Source organism: Ptychodera flava, chromosome 16 (assembly GCF_041260155.1).
Source record: "Ptychodera flava strain L36383 chromosome 16, AS_Pfla_20210202, whole genome shotgun sequence".
NCBI lineage: Eukaryota > Metazoa > Hemichordata > Enteropneusta > Ptychoderidae > Ptychodera > Ptychodera flava.
Genome location: NC_091943.1, coordinates 32,253,287 through 32,269,488, shown reverse-complemented (window position 1 = coordinate 32,269,488; position 16,202 = coordinate 32,253,287). Strand labels below are relative to the sequence as shown.

At 37.6% G+C, this 16,202-nt stretch overlaps 2 protein-coding genes across 2 annotated transcripts; both read right to left on the bottom strand.

The window, feature by feature from the left end:
* Positions 1 to 920: 920 nt before the first annotated feature.
* LOC139115025 (uncharacterized) lies at positions 921 to 7,523 on the bottom strand. Its single transcript, XM_070676935.1, has 2 exons — positions 7,413 to 7,523; positions 921 to 2,288 (listed from the first exon to the last, which is right to left on the bottom strand). The coding sequence occupies exons 1-2, from the start codon at positions 7,444 to 7,446 to the stop codon at positions 1,573 to 1,575; spliced, it is 750 nt and encodes a 249-aa protein (XP_070533036.1). The 5' UTR covers positions 7,447 to 7,523; the 3' UTR covers positions 921 to 1,572.
* Positions 7,524 to 8,966: 1,443 nt separating this feature from the next.
* On the bottom strand, positions 8,967 to 13,579 carry LOC139114616 (uncharacterized). The gene is made up of 2 exons (XM_070676435.1): positions 13,460 to 13,579; positions 8,967 to 10,785 (listed from the first exon to the last, which is right to left on the bottom strand). Exon 2 carries the CDS (start codon positions 10,754 to 10,756, stop codon positions 10,070 to 10,072), a length of 687 nt encoding a protein of 228 aa, XP_070532536.1. The 5' UTR covers positions 10,757 to 10,785; positions 13,460 to 13,579; the 3' UTR covers positions 8,967 to 10,069.
* Positions 13,580 to 16,202: the final 2,623 nt, after the last annotated feature.

Sequence of the window (16,202 nt, the reverse complement as noted above, 5' to 3'; positions counted from 1 at the left end):
CTCATGATTCTTCTTTAACATGGAAATATCACATTGAAACAATTATCAAAAACGTTAGTCAAAAAGTAGGTCTTTTTTCATATTTACGTCATTATCTTCAAAAATCAATTTTTGTTATTGTACAATTGTCTTATTCTCCCTCATATAATGTATTGCATTGAACTATGGGGAATGCGTATAAGACCTATTTAGACAGTATTTGTAGATTACAAAAGAGAGTGGTCAGACTGATAACTTTTTCTAGTCACATTACACACAGTACTCCATTGTTTCAGCAACTTGGCATTGTCAATGTTTATAAACTTTGTAAGTTTCAGACCTGTTTAAAAACTGTTCATTATGGGCATTCAGTAGATCGTTATGCTTCATCAATTTCACATACATGTGAAACACGCTTAGCTACTGGCGACAATTTTGTTATTCCAAAGGTAAATTTAAGATTAACTCAAAATAATATATATTATTTCATTGCTAAGCATTGGAACGGAATTCCAATGACGATAAAATCTGTACAAACAAGAAATTTATTTAAAACTTTACTTAAAAATTTTCTTTTGAACTCAGAACAGTGAATCTCTGTACTTTTTGGTTTTTTATGTAATGTCACCTCGCTGTTGAAATTTAAAATATACTTCTTGAAAAAGATGGCAAACTATATTACTTTGATATCATAATTTGTATGAATTCAGGGCCAGGGACTTGATTAGTTCCACTAAAACTACTTCCCTGGTCCCCACCAGTAATGTTAACACATTTTTTCTGGTGAAATGAATCATTATCATTATCAATTTAATACATCAGTTAAAATAATGATTTCGGCTGCTGACAATATATATATATATATATATATATATATATATATATATATATATATATATATATATATATATATATATATATATATATATTAAAAACCATTGCAGTGGGTTACACAGGAATATCATGGGATATGATATGTTTATTACCCGCTGTCATCATACAATACCATTGTGCCATCTTTAAATGGATTTTATTCAGACATATTTGAGTAATGCTGTGGACTTGTAAAAACGCATAACAAAATGATTAAATAGCGACCTTATTTGATCGTATAACAAAATATATTGACATACATGTATAGGTCATTGTGCATCGACCTTGTACCAAGTTTGGATAAAACTGGTTCAGTGTGTATGTTTATATACCCAAGGATAGATGGATGTACTGAAGGTCAGGAGCCCAAGCCCTTAGTCTCCCAGAACTTCGTTTGTGGGAACTCAGGCCCGTCAATGTCAGACTGAGCAAGAACTTATCAACTTCCAAATAGTTTGGGGACAGAAGGGAACTGCATGTAAGTGGTGGCGGTGAAAATCAAGCTAAAAAGTGTGTATCCCCCGAAAATTTGGACACAATACGCTTCCGACAGCAATTACACTGTTCATTGAAATTATTTGTATGCCGAATGCTTCTTTGTATCTCTTTGTTAAAAACCAGCAATTTAACAACATACCCCCCAAAAATTATAACTCGATGTGTAAAGCCTTTTCCAGTGGTGTCTTTCGTTGATCATTTGCTCGTCATTAAGATGTACGTTTAATATAACTGCAGAACCATAGCTTTTGCAGAGGGAGGGCAAGTAATTCCAGCAAACGGTTTCTCATCGTTGTACGTGTAGTCTTTGTAGAAAATTTCACCGATGTCCTCATAACCCAGCTTCTTGTACAGAATCTGACTACCTAGAGCAGTAGTAAATACGGAGATAAATTTGACATCTTTCTTCTCACCAAGCTCTCGTCGCAAGTCAGCAAGTTTCGTACCGATACCACGACCTTCATAATCAGGATGGACACTTATTTTGTAACTCTTCAAAATTTTGCAGTCGGGATTATTTAGAAATTTGGAACTCTCGAAAATGCATCGCTCAAGTTTTCCAAATAAAGGACCAACCGGTTTGTAGTAAGGTTTCACTTCGTCAGGCATCAGACTGAACTCATCTAACATCGCGTTTGGGTCAGTTCCCTTCACAATGGTTCCCACAGCGGCACCGATGACTTTATTCAATTCCTTGTCGATAGCAACAACCGATACTCCATCCTTTGCATAATTTCGACACAATAACCGATTGTATGTAAGTTCTGCTTCGTATGGCAGCTTTAAAACCAAACTTACTGGATTTCCATTAACGAACGTACTTGTCAAAATGTGGGCAGCTTCTTCGAAGTGATCCTCTGTTAATACTTCATATGTAATCTCAGGATTTGCCTTTGGTAAAGACATTCTGAAGTCGATGGTTGTCGAAAAGAAATAGCCTGCAAATAAAACAGCAAACCCACGGAACATTTAGTTATCATGAAAAATCGTATGATTAAGATTGATATTATTCGATACCATTGGCAATTTTCGTGGTACCCGACAGAGAAGATACAGTCAACTCATCATCAAGAAATTCCTGCAGCAAGAAAAAGATTTGAATATTCTGTCTTCATGGGATAATATTGACTCCTGCAGACGTAAGTTGAATGGCCAGGAGCTACCATACTTTTAGGGGAGAACCATTTGATTTTTTTTGGGGGGGGGGGTATGGAGGAAATGGGTATGGGAGCAAATTTTTTTTCCTATCACAGTGACAGCAATTTTTTTTTCTACTGTCAGAGCTGCATCAATTTTTTTTTTCAAATGGAGTAGCAATGCAATTTTTTTTTCTTTGTCATCAAGTTTGTGATGCGTTGTATATAAGGGAGCCGTCATTATTTACGGCCTGAAACTCAGAAATTTCGAGTGACACCCCCCTCCCGTCAACCATGATGAATTTGAGTAACTCCCCTCTCTAACTCTGAAATTTTGACTGATCCCCCCCCCCCACTTAGAAAAGTTCAATACAAATACATGTACTTGTAAAATTTACAAAATACAGCAACAGTAAAGACCTTTGAAATCCTGATGTACTCTGCTAGACTATCATCAGTTATCTCATGATGGTTCAAAAAAGGTGAACCCATCAAAATGAAATTGCAAGTCACAATAAAATAAAGATATAAAAGCTCACGCAGTATCTAACCATATAGTATATTGTTTAATTTGGATGGGTATTATGACAGGGTTTTCACTAGGATATCTGACCGGGCAGAATTTGAAAGTACAGGGGGAGAACACGCGAGAGGCTTGGGGGGAAAGTGTCAACGGGGCTTTCCCCTATCTTGCATGGAAATTTTTAAGATATTGATGTGTGCAATGGTGCAGTCTGGTGCAATCTGAGAGGTGTTTTTTAATTTTTTTACTAAGTGAAACTCTTAGAACACCCCAATGGGGAGAGCACAAGAGGGGGTTTCCCCCTCTCGTATTGGAAATTTTGGGAAATTGATGTGTTTAATGGTGCAATCTGAGAGGAGTTTCAGGTTATTTTGCACTCGGTAAAACTGTTTGAAAATGACATTGAACACTGCAATATTTTCTTACATTTTATGCATGATCAGTGTTTGTGACACAATATGCAACAACCAAACAATGACAATACAATTTGTGAAAAACAGTTCTGTTTGCCAGAGACTGAAGATAAATAAATATACAGGAACGGAAAATCTGTGACCTTCTTGTGTCATTTCTCCAGCTGCCAGCTTCTAATGAAAAGCATGAATATGGTATGTTTAACTGTCAAAATGGTCATTGAACTGAGGTAAATGAAAACATGTTTCTGTGATAATAAAGGATGAATTCACAACAGTTCAGTTTTGTCCTAGATCCTGTGAAAATTTTGAGAAATTGATGTGCGCCACGGTGCAGTGTAGTGCAATCCGATAGGTATTTTAAATTTGTCTTTTACCAGTAAAACTGTTAGAAGACCCAAGGGGGGGGAGAGCATGAGAGGGGATGCCCCCCTCTCGCATTGAAAATTTTGAGAAATGGATGTGTGCAATGGTGCAATCTGAGATGTGTTTCAATTTATTTCGCAAAAAAAAAAAAAATGAGTAACCCCGCCCCCCTTCTTCCTCTCCACATTTTGAGTAACGCCCCCCTAAAGTTTTCAATTTTTTTAGTGACCCCCTCCCTTGTATTTCATTATATTTGTTGTTCCTCAATTTTTCATTGTCAACATGTACATCTTCCTAAAATATTTATATTGAGAGAATAATATATTGATTTTAACACTAGTTTATTGACTCCTGTCTTGTGTTTTACAATTTTCACAATTTACAGAAGTCAATAAGTCCCCTTTAGATAGCACCTATGCCATTGAGATATTGCAACAGAAATCCTGAAATATGATTTCTTGGGTCAGAAAAGGGAAGGAAAACATTGAGTGCACTGAGGTGTAAAGTAGACCTATGTAGTGCATGATTATATCATAAGTGCTGGGAAAAAAACATAAGAATTGCTTGTGGTAAAAACATTTGCGCCGCCTATGGCGGCGCGCCGGCGAAGAATACATGAGAATAGGGTTTCCAAATTTTGCTAATTTCTGGTGCATTGTGACAATTTTTTTTCCCTTCTGTCTGTTATGACAATTCTTTTTTTCTCAGGCCATGACAGGATCAATTTTTTTTTCTTCTATCTCACCTGGCGACAATTTTTTTTTCTCAAAATCCTCCACATACCCCCCAGAAATCAAATGGTGTTCCCCTTATGAATTTTGCTTTTACCTTTTACACACCATTCTTATAGCTGTGATATATAGACTCCCTCAATCCATCGTTGAACAAATCTGTATGCCAACAGTTCTCAGACTGTGAAGGTTCAATTCAAAAGTTGTTGTACAAGTATACTTTCTGGGGAAAATTTTATTGGCCTAAACGTCGTTTGTTCTTAACAAGTTAAACATTTTAGCTGTAGTTTTGAAAATTCTCTACACGATCTCCAAAAGTCGACCTTTAAACCAAACGAGGCCAAAGCAATGTGATATTAGCTTCGTTCAGTTTTTAAATATCTTACCGTTTTCAAGTTGTCAGCTGATGCACATTAGTTGTGAACTGACATGTTCATTTGAATGAAATCCCATCCTAAACCCATGATGCATCTTCCCAGCATACCATGTAAAGCATGGCTATATACAAAGACATACTTTACACACATCATTCTCTATACGGTTACGTAGGGCAGAGAGAATGATGTTTTGTGAAGGTCATCCGTCGACTAGGAATAATATGCACTATTCGGCTGCATCACACCGCAATTCAATGTGTTCTTATTTCTTTTTACATGATTGTAAAATTGAAGAATGGACTGTTTTATAGCCGATAACAGGCGTGCTGTCCACTATCGGTACAAAGACAAGGTGACTGTATTGTTGGATCAGCTTGCAACGGGTCGTGTCAGAAATTGATGTTTATATGGTTGTTTACATCAAGTGAACAGTCACGGGCAGCCGACAAACGTGTTCCTACAAAGATTTTTCGAAAGCAAGCGATTTCCGGGCGGGCGAGCGGAGTGTCGTTTTTGAATCTCAGCGGGCAGGGAACAGAATGACAATTTTTGCTTGTCAACATCGTCGTAAACCACGCGCCTCTTTACAACAACAGCTCAGCACTACCCGTCAAGCGGAGCGGAAATTATTGCTCTGGCTCGCGAGAATGCGCACGATAATTTATGGTTTTGCCGTTCGACCAAAATACCCAGGCAAAACCGAGAGCTTCTGTACTGCAGCTTACCACAGAGAAACATAAACAGAGTCGCAACGGGTATTGTTTAAAGGTATACGATCACCTGTAATCTACATATGCCCATATATGGTCAAAGGGGCGTTCCTTGGTATTCAAAATGCCCATGTGAGGGCGCTGTTTTTAAAAAACGGCCACCCGCTTAAAATCTGTGATTGGTTAGATTTTCTCTTTCCATGGTAACTGTGGCAAAATTAGAACAGGTGACAGTATACCTTTAAGGCGTGAAGCGGTTACGTAACCCATCCATGTTCGCCTCGCCTCAGGTTGCTCTCGCCTCTCTTTTCCGAAGAGTGCCGACCATGCATCCTTCGGTAATTTTCGGATTTTCGCCGACTGTTAAGCGAAAGTATGTTCGGCAAAGTTTGTGTTGTTGTGGTGTGTTTTACCGTTTTAAAAATTCCTCTCATATTTTTATGAATATAAAATGAGTTGGTTTGAACCAAATTTGAAAGTCTTTTATCGATAGTGTCTGGTTTTACTCAATAGTTTACGGTCAGTCATACCGTCTTTTACACTTGCGTCAAGGAAGGATATGTTTATATAACTGCTGGCGTGTTATGTTTTGATTGGCGTGAAGCAGTGTTTCTGGCCTGAAAGCTTACAGTAAGTGAGGCTACCCACAATTCTCCATGATCCGTACACACGGAGATCACTCACTGAACTGAAGCAAATTTCTTCTGTACACAGAACAGCTTGGTCCATATTTCTTAATTCTGGGACCATAGTTTTGATAATCATAGTTCTCTAATTTCTCACTGTGAATAATGAGAAGATCAACCCCTTTTCCGCGGAGGAGATAGCAATTTTGTGATTTTGTCAACATAGTTTTCTGACAGCCATATGCAATATTTTGAAGGAAACTAAGGGAATAAGTTGCATCTGTGTTGGCAAAAGAAAGGGTATTGATTTTTTTGAATGTTTGTAACAAAGGAAATTTGCATGTCTGACAGGTGGTATGATGAGACCATCTTAGTTGCTGATAACTTTACCTTGACAAGTGTACAATTTTTAGCACCTTCAAACGTGGAATTCTTATTCAATTTACACCTAAATTTTAAACATAATCAATAATTTTGGACCATAGTTTTAACCAATAATTCCAAAATTAAATTTTAAGTTTCAAATTGTTCAGAAAATGATAAAATTGAAGAAGCCTTTAGCAAATAATGTCTGAGCACACAAATCAAGGGGAATTGTGGGTAGTCTCACTTACTGTGGAGCTCACAAAGTAACTATGGTTGCTACGCGACCGGAAGTACGATGCCATCTCGTCGTATTTTTCGCATAATCTCGTGCAATTATCAACCACAAACAGAACCTCCAAAAAGTTTAACACCTTTGAAGCTCATTTTAATATGAAAAGCCAATAGTCTACGGAGACGACCATGGAATAAAAAGGCATGCCGCGTTTCCATCTGTCTATACTATTTGTCTGTGATCTTACTTAGTTCCTACATCAGTCCTAAGGTCATTTATACTTTCATCAAATTTAGGCCTACCTTCAATTCACGACCGTTTCCTTGTCAAGGACTTGATTGAAAATAGGTTGTAGGGCTAGTGATAAGGCAACGGTGGAATTTTTGCAATGACCTTGAAAAGGTCTTATAACTGCTTGTATACACAGTCCCACCACCAATGTATAGGCTATTTTAGTTCAAACGAGTAAACTGAACACACAACAGATGTTACAATCACCATGTGGACAAATTCAGGCAGGCGAGTTTGTAAGATGACAGATTAAACTCAAATATATTAAGAATCACCTCTGCTACGACTTACCAGGTGTAAGCCTTACATGCAGTTGTTGGGTCATCTGAGACGAGCGTACAACTGAACTTTAGTACCAAAGAACATGACCCGTAAACAATGCTGTCAAGCACACAATTCACAAAAGGGTCACAGGCACAGCAGCTCGTCGGTATTAGGGTCGGTTCTTTTGATATTGGGCGTGGGGCTAAGCTTATGGAAATTCATTTTATGGCTAGCATTTTTTCATCAATGTTTCCATAGAATTGGTTTTTTTATTGCTTGAATCATCGGCGAAGTGCGTTCATGTAAAATGAGGTGGTTGCTAAACTCGTAGAAATTATACAATCACAGTTTTTTGTGGTTTTTTTTAATTTGGTAAAAAACAGGCCACCATATAAGCGTTCACCACACCATATGCCTATTGCTTCGCGCGGTCATTTGATATCGTACATATCACCCTTGAAATTTCTGTCAGCATATATATTAATCCAACTACATTCCGTCTGTAAAATCATAGATGATGTATTCATCCTACCTGCCATAAGGACTATTTTCGCCTGCCATTACCCGAGGAGATGTGCGTTACCAGAAATACGTCGATATTTCCTGAGGCCGTTGGCATAAAAAGTTTGTACAAAACTTGACAGTATGCGTCCAAAATGGAAATGATATGTGTGATACGGACAATGATACGGTACGCTACTGTATGGCACAATATTGATAGAATATGTATGCTGATAGAAATTGTATTATCATAATGAATGACTGATAGACTAAATGTGCCGTACGGTAAGATACGGTACGGTATAAGAATACAGTACAAACTTACAGTATCGGGAAAAGCGGCAGATAAAAAGCCCTGGGTGTCGGGAGATAAAAACGACTTAAGACCGAAAAGAAAACAGACAATCAATAAGACACAGAAACCAAAACATGTAGACATATTGAAACTAGGCAAGGACGGAGAGCCATTCAAGGAACAGCCAAAGGAAAAACAAACTGGGCATTTTACCAGCCGGTATCAAAGTAACCAGCTTGAAAATAATTGACTGCTCCTTGATGTTGCGAATGGTATCTCTGATGTTACAAGGTAGGGATCAGTACGTAAGTTGTTATTGTTAATAATGATGATGTTTACTCATAGGCTGAAGAAGATGCAGATACGACAGCTTCACTATTCGGTATCAGTCTAATCAGGACTACGTGATTAGAGTGCATGGGAAAAGGGCACTTTTCTTCTATGACCTGGTCCAACACACGACTAACTGGGCTTCCAACGGAAGTCAGTGGCTTGTTAACAAGTATCTATATCTGCATATTGTGTCTCCAGCACACCTGCGTAACTCGTTCTATTTATCCATTTGTAATATGTTACTAAAAATGGCAGAAGTGATACTATGATCTCCGTGTGCTGCATATTACATACGGGCACGAAGCATGGATAACGATTTCATGGCAGGTGTTTCAAAACATCACATGATCAGTGGTACAGGAACGTGACTGTCGTGGCCGCTATTACAATATCATTGTCATTGGCAATCATCAATGCCGAGTTCGATCACCACGTAAAACACAAAAACAGTTAACCGTTAAAGTCAGCATTGTTATATTCATCTGTTTCCTATACCATAACACCATTCAAATTAATAAATCAAAAGTACCTCTTCAAAAACAAACAAATAAATAACTCATGTACAACAGTTTCCATGACATAGGTTTCTCAAAAACGATGAACACATAAAATCATTATACACGTCGTGACTACAAAAAAATCTTTCATCACTTATTCATAGTAAAAACTAGTGTTTCATTCAGTTATGTAATAATTCGCCTCTGTGGTGAATTAAAACAAAATTTCCTGTTTCATTGTTAAATATAAGCGGTTGCACACTCGTTAAACGATCGACAGGAGTATCAGAAGAAAAGTGAACTAATTTGGGAAAATAGGATCTTTTAACGTTTATCAAAAGTGTCAGGTGCTCCATAGCTGAAAGTTACAATATTACAATTACCGATAAAAACAACAAATGAATTGCATAAAAAGTAGATAAGCTCAAAATTGCTGATTAAACAAACATTCCAAAAATATTAATATCCCCTAAATTAGTTCCGATCGTGTTACGACTACACTGATACTTAAGATGACGTAAACATTTAACAAGAAAAAAACACAATACTTAGCTTCATGGAGTTCTAACTGTTCCGTTCGAAATGGTAAACGCCTGAAATAATAACTCTTACCATGCATAATACTAAGACGAACACCATGTTTTCATCAAAAGAGAATATAGTTAATATACCTTCACTGTAAACTATTTATAAATTGTATAATTTCGTTGTATGAACAGTTTAACTCAATTAAAGTGTTGCTTGCTCGATTTCATCGACTTGATAGAGAGGTCGCTGTCACATGCAAATAACTGAAGAGGTCATCAATCTTGAAAACTACGCTCACGAATTTCTTCACTGAAGAGGTTGATATAAGTATACTACAGTTCGTTGTATCGAGGTGATATTACAATCGAACTCCCTCTATCGCCAAAAAAATTCAGACATCGATTTCTGTACTCTTCTACGGGACAAGTCTATCCTGGAGTCTACTGCTCATATATCGTTGAATTCCTTCAATTTATTCTGATTTAATATTTATATGCCCACAGACTTGGACCAAGTCTATGTGATATGCTTTAATAAAACAGCTGCAGTGCCATAGCTTTTGCAGAGGGAGGGCTAGTAATTCCAGCAAACGGTTTCTCATCGTTGTACGTATAGTCTTTGTAGAAAATTTCACCGATGTCCTCATAACCCAGCTTCTTGTACAGAATCTGACTTCTTAGAGCAGTAGCAACGAGGCAGATAAATTTTACAACCTTTTTCTCGGCCAGCTCTCGTCGCACGTCGGCAATTTTTGTACCGATACCACGACCTTCATAATCAGGATGGACACTTATTTTGTAACTCTTCAAAATTTTGCAGTCGGGATTATTTAGAAAGTTGGGATTCTGGAAGTAGCATTGTTCAAGTTTTCCAAACAAAGGGCCAAACCGTTCGTAATAAGGTTTGAGTGCGTCAGGCATCAGACTGATCTCATCTAACATCGCGTTTGGGTCAGTTCCGTTCACGATTTTTCCCACCGTGACTCCGATAACTTTATTCAAATTTTTGTCGATAGCAACAACGGACACCCCATCCTGTGCACACTCACGACACATAATTTGATTATATGCAAGTTCTGCTTCGTATGGCATCTTTACAGCCAAACGTAGTGGTTCTCCACCAATAAACGTACTCGTCAAAATGTGGGCAGCTTCTTCGAAGTGATCCTCTGTTAATACTTCATATGCAATCTCAGGATTGGCCTTTGACAAAGACATTCTGAAGTCGATGGTTGTCGAAAAGTAGCCTGCAAAAAAAGAGCAAACCAACGGAACATTTAGTTGTCACGAGAAGTCGTATGATTAAGATTGATACTATTTTTGTGGCACTACACAGAGAGGATATAGTTGATCCATCATCAAAAAAATTCCTACAGCAGAAAAAAAGCTTTAAATATTCTGTTTTCACGGATATGGACTCCTACAGACGTAAGCTGAATAGTCAGGAACTACCATGCTTTTATAAAGTTTACTTTTTTACAAACCATTGTTATGCAAAAATAGTTGCGATCATTATTAAAATTTATAAATCTGTATACCAACAATTCTCAGAGTGTGAAGCTTTAATTCAAAAATTATTGTACGAGTGCTTTCTGAGAGGAAACTATTATTGGCCTAAACGTCATTTATTCTTAGCGTAAAAAAATTCTGATATCGTTTCGAAACCAACAATTCTACACGATCTCCAAAGTCGACCTGTAAACTAAACGAGGTCAAAGCATTGTGATATTAGCTTCTTTCTGTTTTTCAATATCTTACCGTTTTCAAGTTGTCAGCTAATTCACATTCCTTATGAACTGACATGTTCGTTTGAACGAAATCCCATCCTAAACCCATGATGCATCTTCCCAGCATACCCGGATGTGAAACATGGCTATACAAAGACATTCTTTTCACACATCATACTCTATACGGTTCACGTGCACAGGCGTTCTGTTGTATGGGTAGTTTGTAAAAGTGTAGTCTATGCTACGTTCCCGCGTTCTGTTCCGTAGCCTTAATAAGTGATAAGGCTACGGAACAGAACGTCGGAAAGTAGCAGAAACTACACTTTTACAAAATTACCCGCTTAACAGAACGCCTGTGATACGGTTACCAAGGGCAGATAGACTGGTCTTTTGTTAACAACAGTTGATTATCATAGTGGTACTTAAACAGATATACAATAGGCTGGGGAAAATAGGTTAAGGCAAGTAAATCAATTTTAACGGCACTGGGCTATCGTTGTGGGTCATCCCGGCCGGGTCACATTCACCGCAGCAACCGCACATTGCCAGTGGTACACCACAGTCCATCCACAGCGACATGGAGGGACTGACTGAGGGTACACAACAGGGCCCAGTCAGTATTGTATGAAATGTTGTTTCACGGTCGACGTCCCGTGATGTTGTATAAAGGACATTTAGGCCTACATTATGCATATGGATGTTTATCTATTGTACAGCAAGGAAGCTGGTTTTCAATGTTGGCGAGAGTGTCACGGTCTGGTAATCATCGATGCTGGATGATGTTACACCGTCTTCAGATGGTACTGAGATATAACATAGCAAAAACAACGTCTGTTCTTAACCAGTTAACGAACAGGTTGGAGCAATTTCGAGTCAAAGAAAGTAAAAGTGAACAGAGAGAGAGAGAGAGAGAGAGAGAGAGAGAGAGAGAAGAGAGACAGGTCCAGTAGGCATAATTTGTGATGATTTTTTCCTATTATTATCATAAAAAATAATTATGAATATTAATAAATTATTAATATGAATGTTACAGAATATTTAAACTTTTTTACACACAATGTCGTCTACTTTGTGTAAATGCTGTCTGGAAACTCCATTGTTGTGATAATTATGATTATTAATAAATTATGATTATGATTAATAAAGTCATATTTTACACATTGTAATGTGCTTATATGAACAACCCTCTGGAAACCCTTATATAGTTTCACAATCTATGCCAAATATACAAGTGACACCATTGCCCAGGTTCAGTCTACGGCGAGAGTTACCATTGCCCAGGTTCAGTCTACGGCGAGAGTTACTACACAGTGTATACACTGTGTAGTAACTCTCGCCGTAGACTGAACCTGGGCAACGGTAACTCTCGCCGTAGACTGAACCTGGGCAATGGTGTCACTTGTATATTTTGGCATAGATTGTGAAACTATATAAGGGTTTCCAGAGGGTTGTTCATATAAGCACATTACAATGTGTAAAATATGACTTTATTAATCATAATCATAATTTATTAGGCCCCTAATAATCATAATTATCACAACATGGAGTTTCCAGACAGCATTTACACAAAGTAGACGACATTGTGCGGAACAATGTTTTAATATTCTGTAACATTCATATTAATAATTTATTAATATTCATAATTATTTTTTATGACAATAATAGGAAAAAATCATCACAAATTATGCCTACTGGACCTGTGTACACACAAGCAAAACCTCAAGCTACAGTTGTGCAGCCAAACGCAGCTGTCTGTGTTGCTGTGACGGGGTAGGCTGCGACTATGCGGGTCATCAAACCCCGGGGTTAAAAGTCATAAAAAGGCCCATAAAAGGCAGGAATTCCGTCTGTAACTACCACAGCCATGGACCCACAGCTAAGCCCCTGCATACTGCTCATGCTTTATTGGTATATATATTAATTTACATTATCGATTGAAATAGGCTTGTCCCTGTAAAATTATAGGGTATGATTGAGTGGTTTAACGCATAGACGCAGCATACCCCACAGACTGAACAGCTGCGTTTCCGCACTAAACCCTGCCATGCCCTGCATAGTGTGCCCCCATGTTGCGAACATACTGGCGATGGGAGCACCTCGAAAGCACACACCTGTATCCTGTACATAAATCCCATATGTAAGTGTGTACAAAGGACAAGCAAAGTTACTATAATTAATAATTTCTATGACTCACCAGATGGAAGGAGAATCTGACGTACGGAGACAAGTAGGTTTATCAAGTCAAGCCAGCTGCCGGGAGTTCTGCATTGGCTGCAAGTGGTTTTGTAGTCTGGTCCACAGGCCTGTCTGGTCCCTGCCCTATCCTACGCTGGCTGCGCTGCTCACGAAAATAGGTCAGGTATGGGCTAAGGGGTTGACCATTTAATATCCTGGGGGTCCCGGAAGATTGATGAGGTACCATTTTTTTACCTTGTCCATTGTACATTATTTTTTCCACTCTCTGATTTCTGGCACTTTTTTTTTGCACTCCTCATTTTGGTAGGTTCCCCCCAAAAAAGTGAACAAAGTCCTTTAATGCGCGTGGATTAAAATATCGTACATTAGATCACAATCGGTTGGGACATAATACTTGTACATATGTTCAAATACTTATGCCTCGGGAACTGATTGTTATTCTGGTGACAAAATAAAATGCACTTGATCTGAGAAAAGATGACATATCTGCATCCAAGGTGTCTGTACCTAGTGAATGTCTCCAAACAACAATTCAAAGATTCAAAGATATCACAGCTGGATTTACCACAGAATAATTCAAAAAATACCCTCTTTAAAAGCCATCTTTGACATTGTCTCCAGGTGGCTTAATTACAATACATTTAAAATTCAAAGCAGTATTAAATATCGAAATTTAAGTTTCTTGGTCCTATTTACAGTTTCTTTAGATTGTGAACGATGCCCATCAGAGGTATTTATTAAAATGAAAATTTAATCTGTGAAGCACCTTGTATCTTACTCCGGTATCTTACGCACTGGCTTAACATTACGTCACGGTTTTCAACGCAAACAGATACAAGCTACGTGATATTGTTTGGATTCAAATGTTGAATGATATCGGTTCTTAGACGAGGTGCCAAAGCATTTTGCCCACAAGCGATGGAAAAATGCATCGCTAAAACTTTCGATTTTTTTGGTTTTGCAAATGTTTTCAGGTAAAGTATGGGTCAGAATACGGTAATATGATAAATGAAAGCTTGCCCAAAGCCGAAATTTCGCCATTTCAGATGTTAATTTAGTGACTTTTTCGGCGTGTAAAGTTGACTTGCATGGATCAGAGCAAGGACTGACCGAAGTTGTTGCACCCCTTGAGTGACTATATCGAGAAATAGGGAAGAGTGTGTATATAGGGAGGAGAGTGTACATAGGGAAGAGTACTTTACGCAAGGGTTGGCGAACGTCACAGCCTACTCACTAATTTGCAGTATTTTCCAGCAGGGACATGAAATCACGGGCGAACTGAAAGTGAATAGTCTAAAAATATGATATTACTTTCGTAATTATTAAAAAATACCGTCAAGGACAGTGTGCTCACATTCGGTTTGAATTGGTCCATTCGAGAAATATTTAAACCTAAACCAGGAAAAACAAGAATGTCAAAAGCAAATAAGGTCTCCAACTTAGGTACTGGAGGTCATCTTTAGAAACATGCATATCAACTTCTATAGCAATGAGACAAGCAGATCCTAAATACATAAGCAAATGTCAACAACAAAAAATAGACAGAGAAGGCTTGATAAAAAGAAAAGGTGGGAGTGTAAAAAAATGTACAACGGATCTGGTAAAAAAGTAAAGCTACCCTACCTCATCAATCTTCTAGACCCTACCCCTCCTGAATATCAAATGTTCCATCCCTTGGTATTACATAACGCCAGATGACAGGAAATATATTTACAACCTTGGGGAGTTTTTAATTAATGCCATGAGTGTTATCATTCTAATGTAAACAGCACTTAAGTTAGTTACAGATAGTGAAATGCCTTCCACTGTGGGTGGTGATTACAACATCTGGAATTATCCTGGATCCAAATTTCTCATCAGTTCTTGTATGTCTTACATAGAAAAGTTGCACAAATTGGTCCGCAATGAAAAAATTCACCTCAGCTTTGTTTTCTGGATCAAAATTTCCTACAAATTGATACTAAATATGACAAAAATATGTTCACAGCCTTCAAAACTGTCTCACAACATATCCCGGGTTGGTGTAGGTCATTTCAGGTCACAAACTGAGAAAATTACCTGAAATATACAAATTTGGGGGTTTCCCAACACTTTGAGCAAAAAATTTGTCTAATAACATCCCTGGGGACTTAATACCAAATTACAAAGCTATCAAACAAGTAATTTTGAGAACAAGTTTTCTTGACCAAAAATGACAAAATTGTCTTAAAAATACAAATTTGTATATTTCAGGACAATTTCCACATATCTAACTATTGTCATCTCTGTACGTCTGTGTACCAAATATAAACGCTGTCAGTCCAGGGGTTTTAAAAAGAAAACACTGTTTACGATTTTTTGACCAAAAATGACAAAATTGCACCAAAATAGTAATTTTCCCAATTTCGTCATAATTTCAACAAATTAGAAGAGTAACACCCTCGCAAAGATCCAATTCAAATTTGAGAGCCATTTAGCTGGCGGTTTCAGAGAAGAAGAATTTTTACTGAAAATGAGAAAATCACCAAAAAATTCAGCAAAAATACAAAATTAAGGATATCTTCACAATATTCATAAAACTGTATAAGGTTCACCTAAGGTACTTGCACACAAATTTTCAAAGCAATCAAAACAGCAGTTCTTGAGTTATAAATTCTTGACCATTTTCACATTTTGTAAACTCATTTGCATAATTTTGGCAATGCAGACTTCATTTGAACAAAATCCCATCTATAGCCCAGGATGCATCCACACGCCAAATA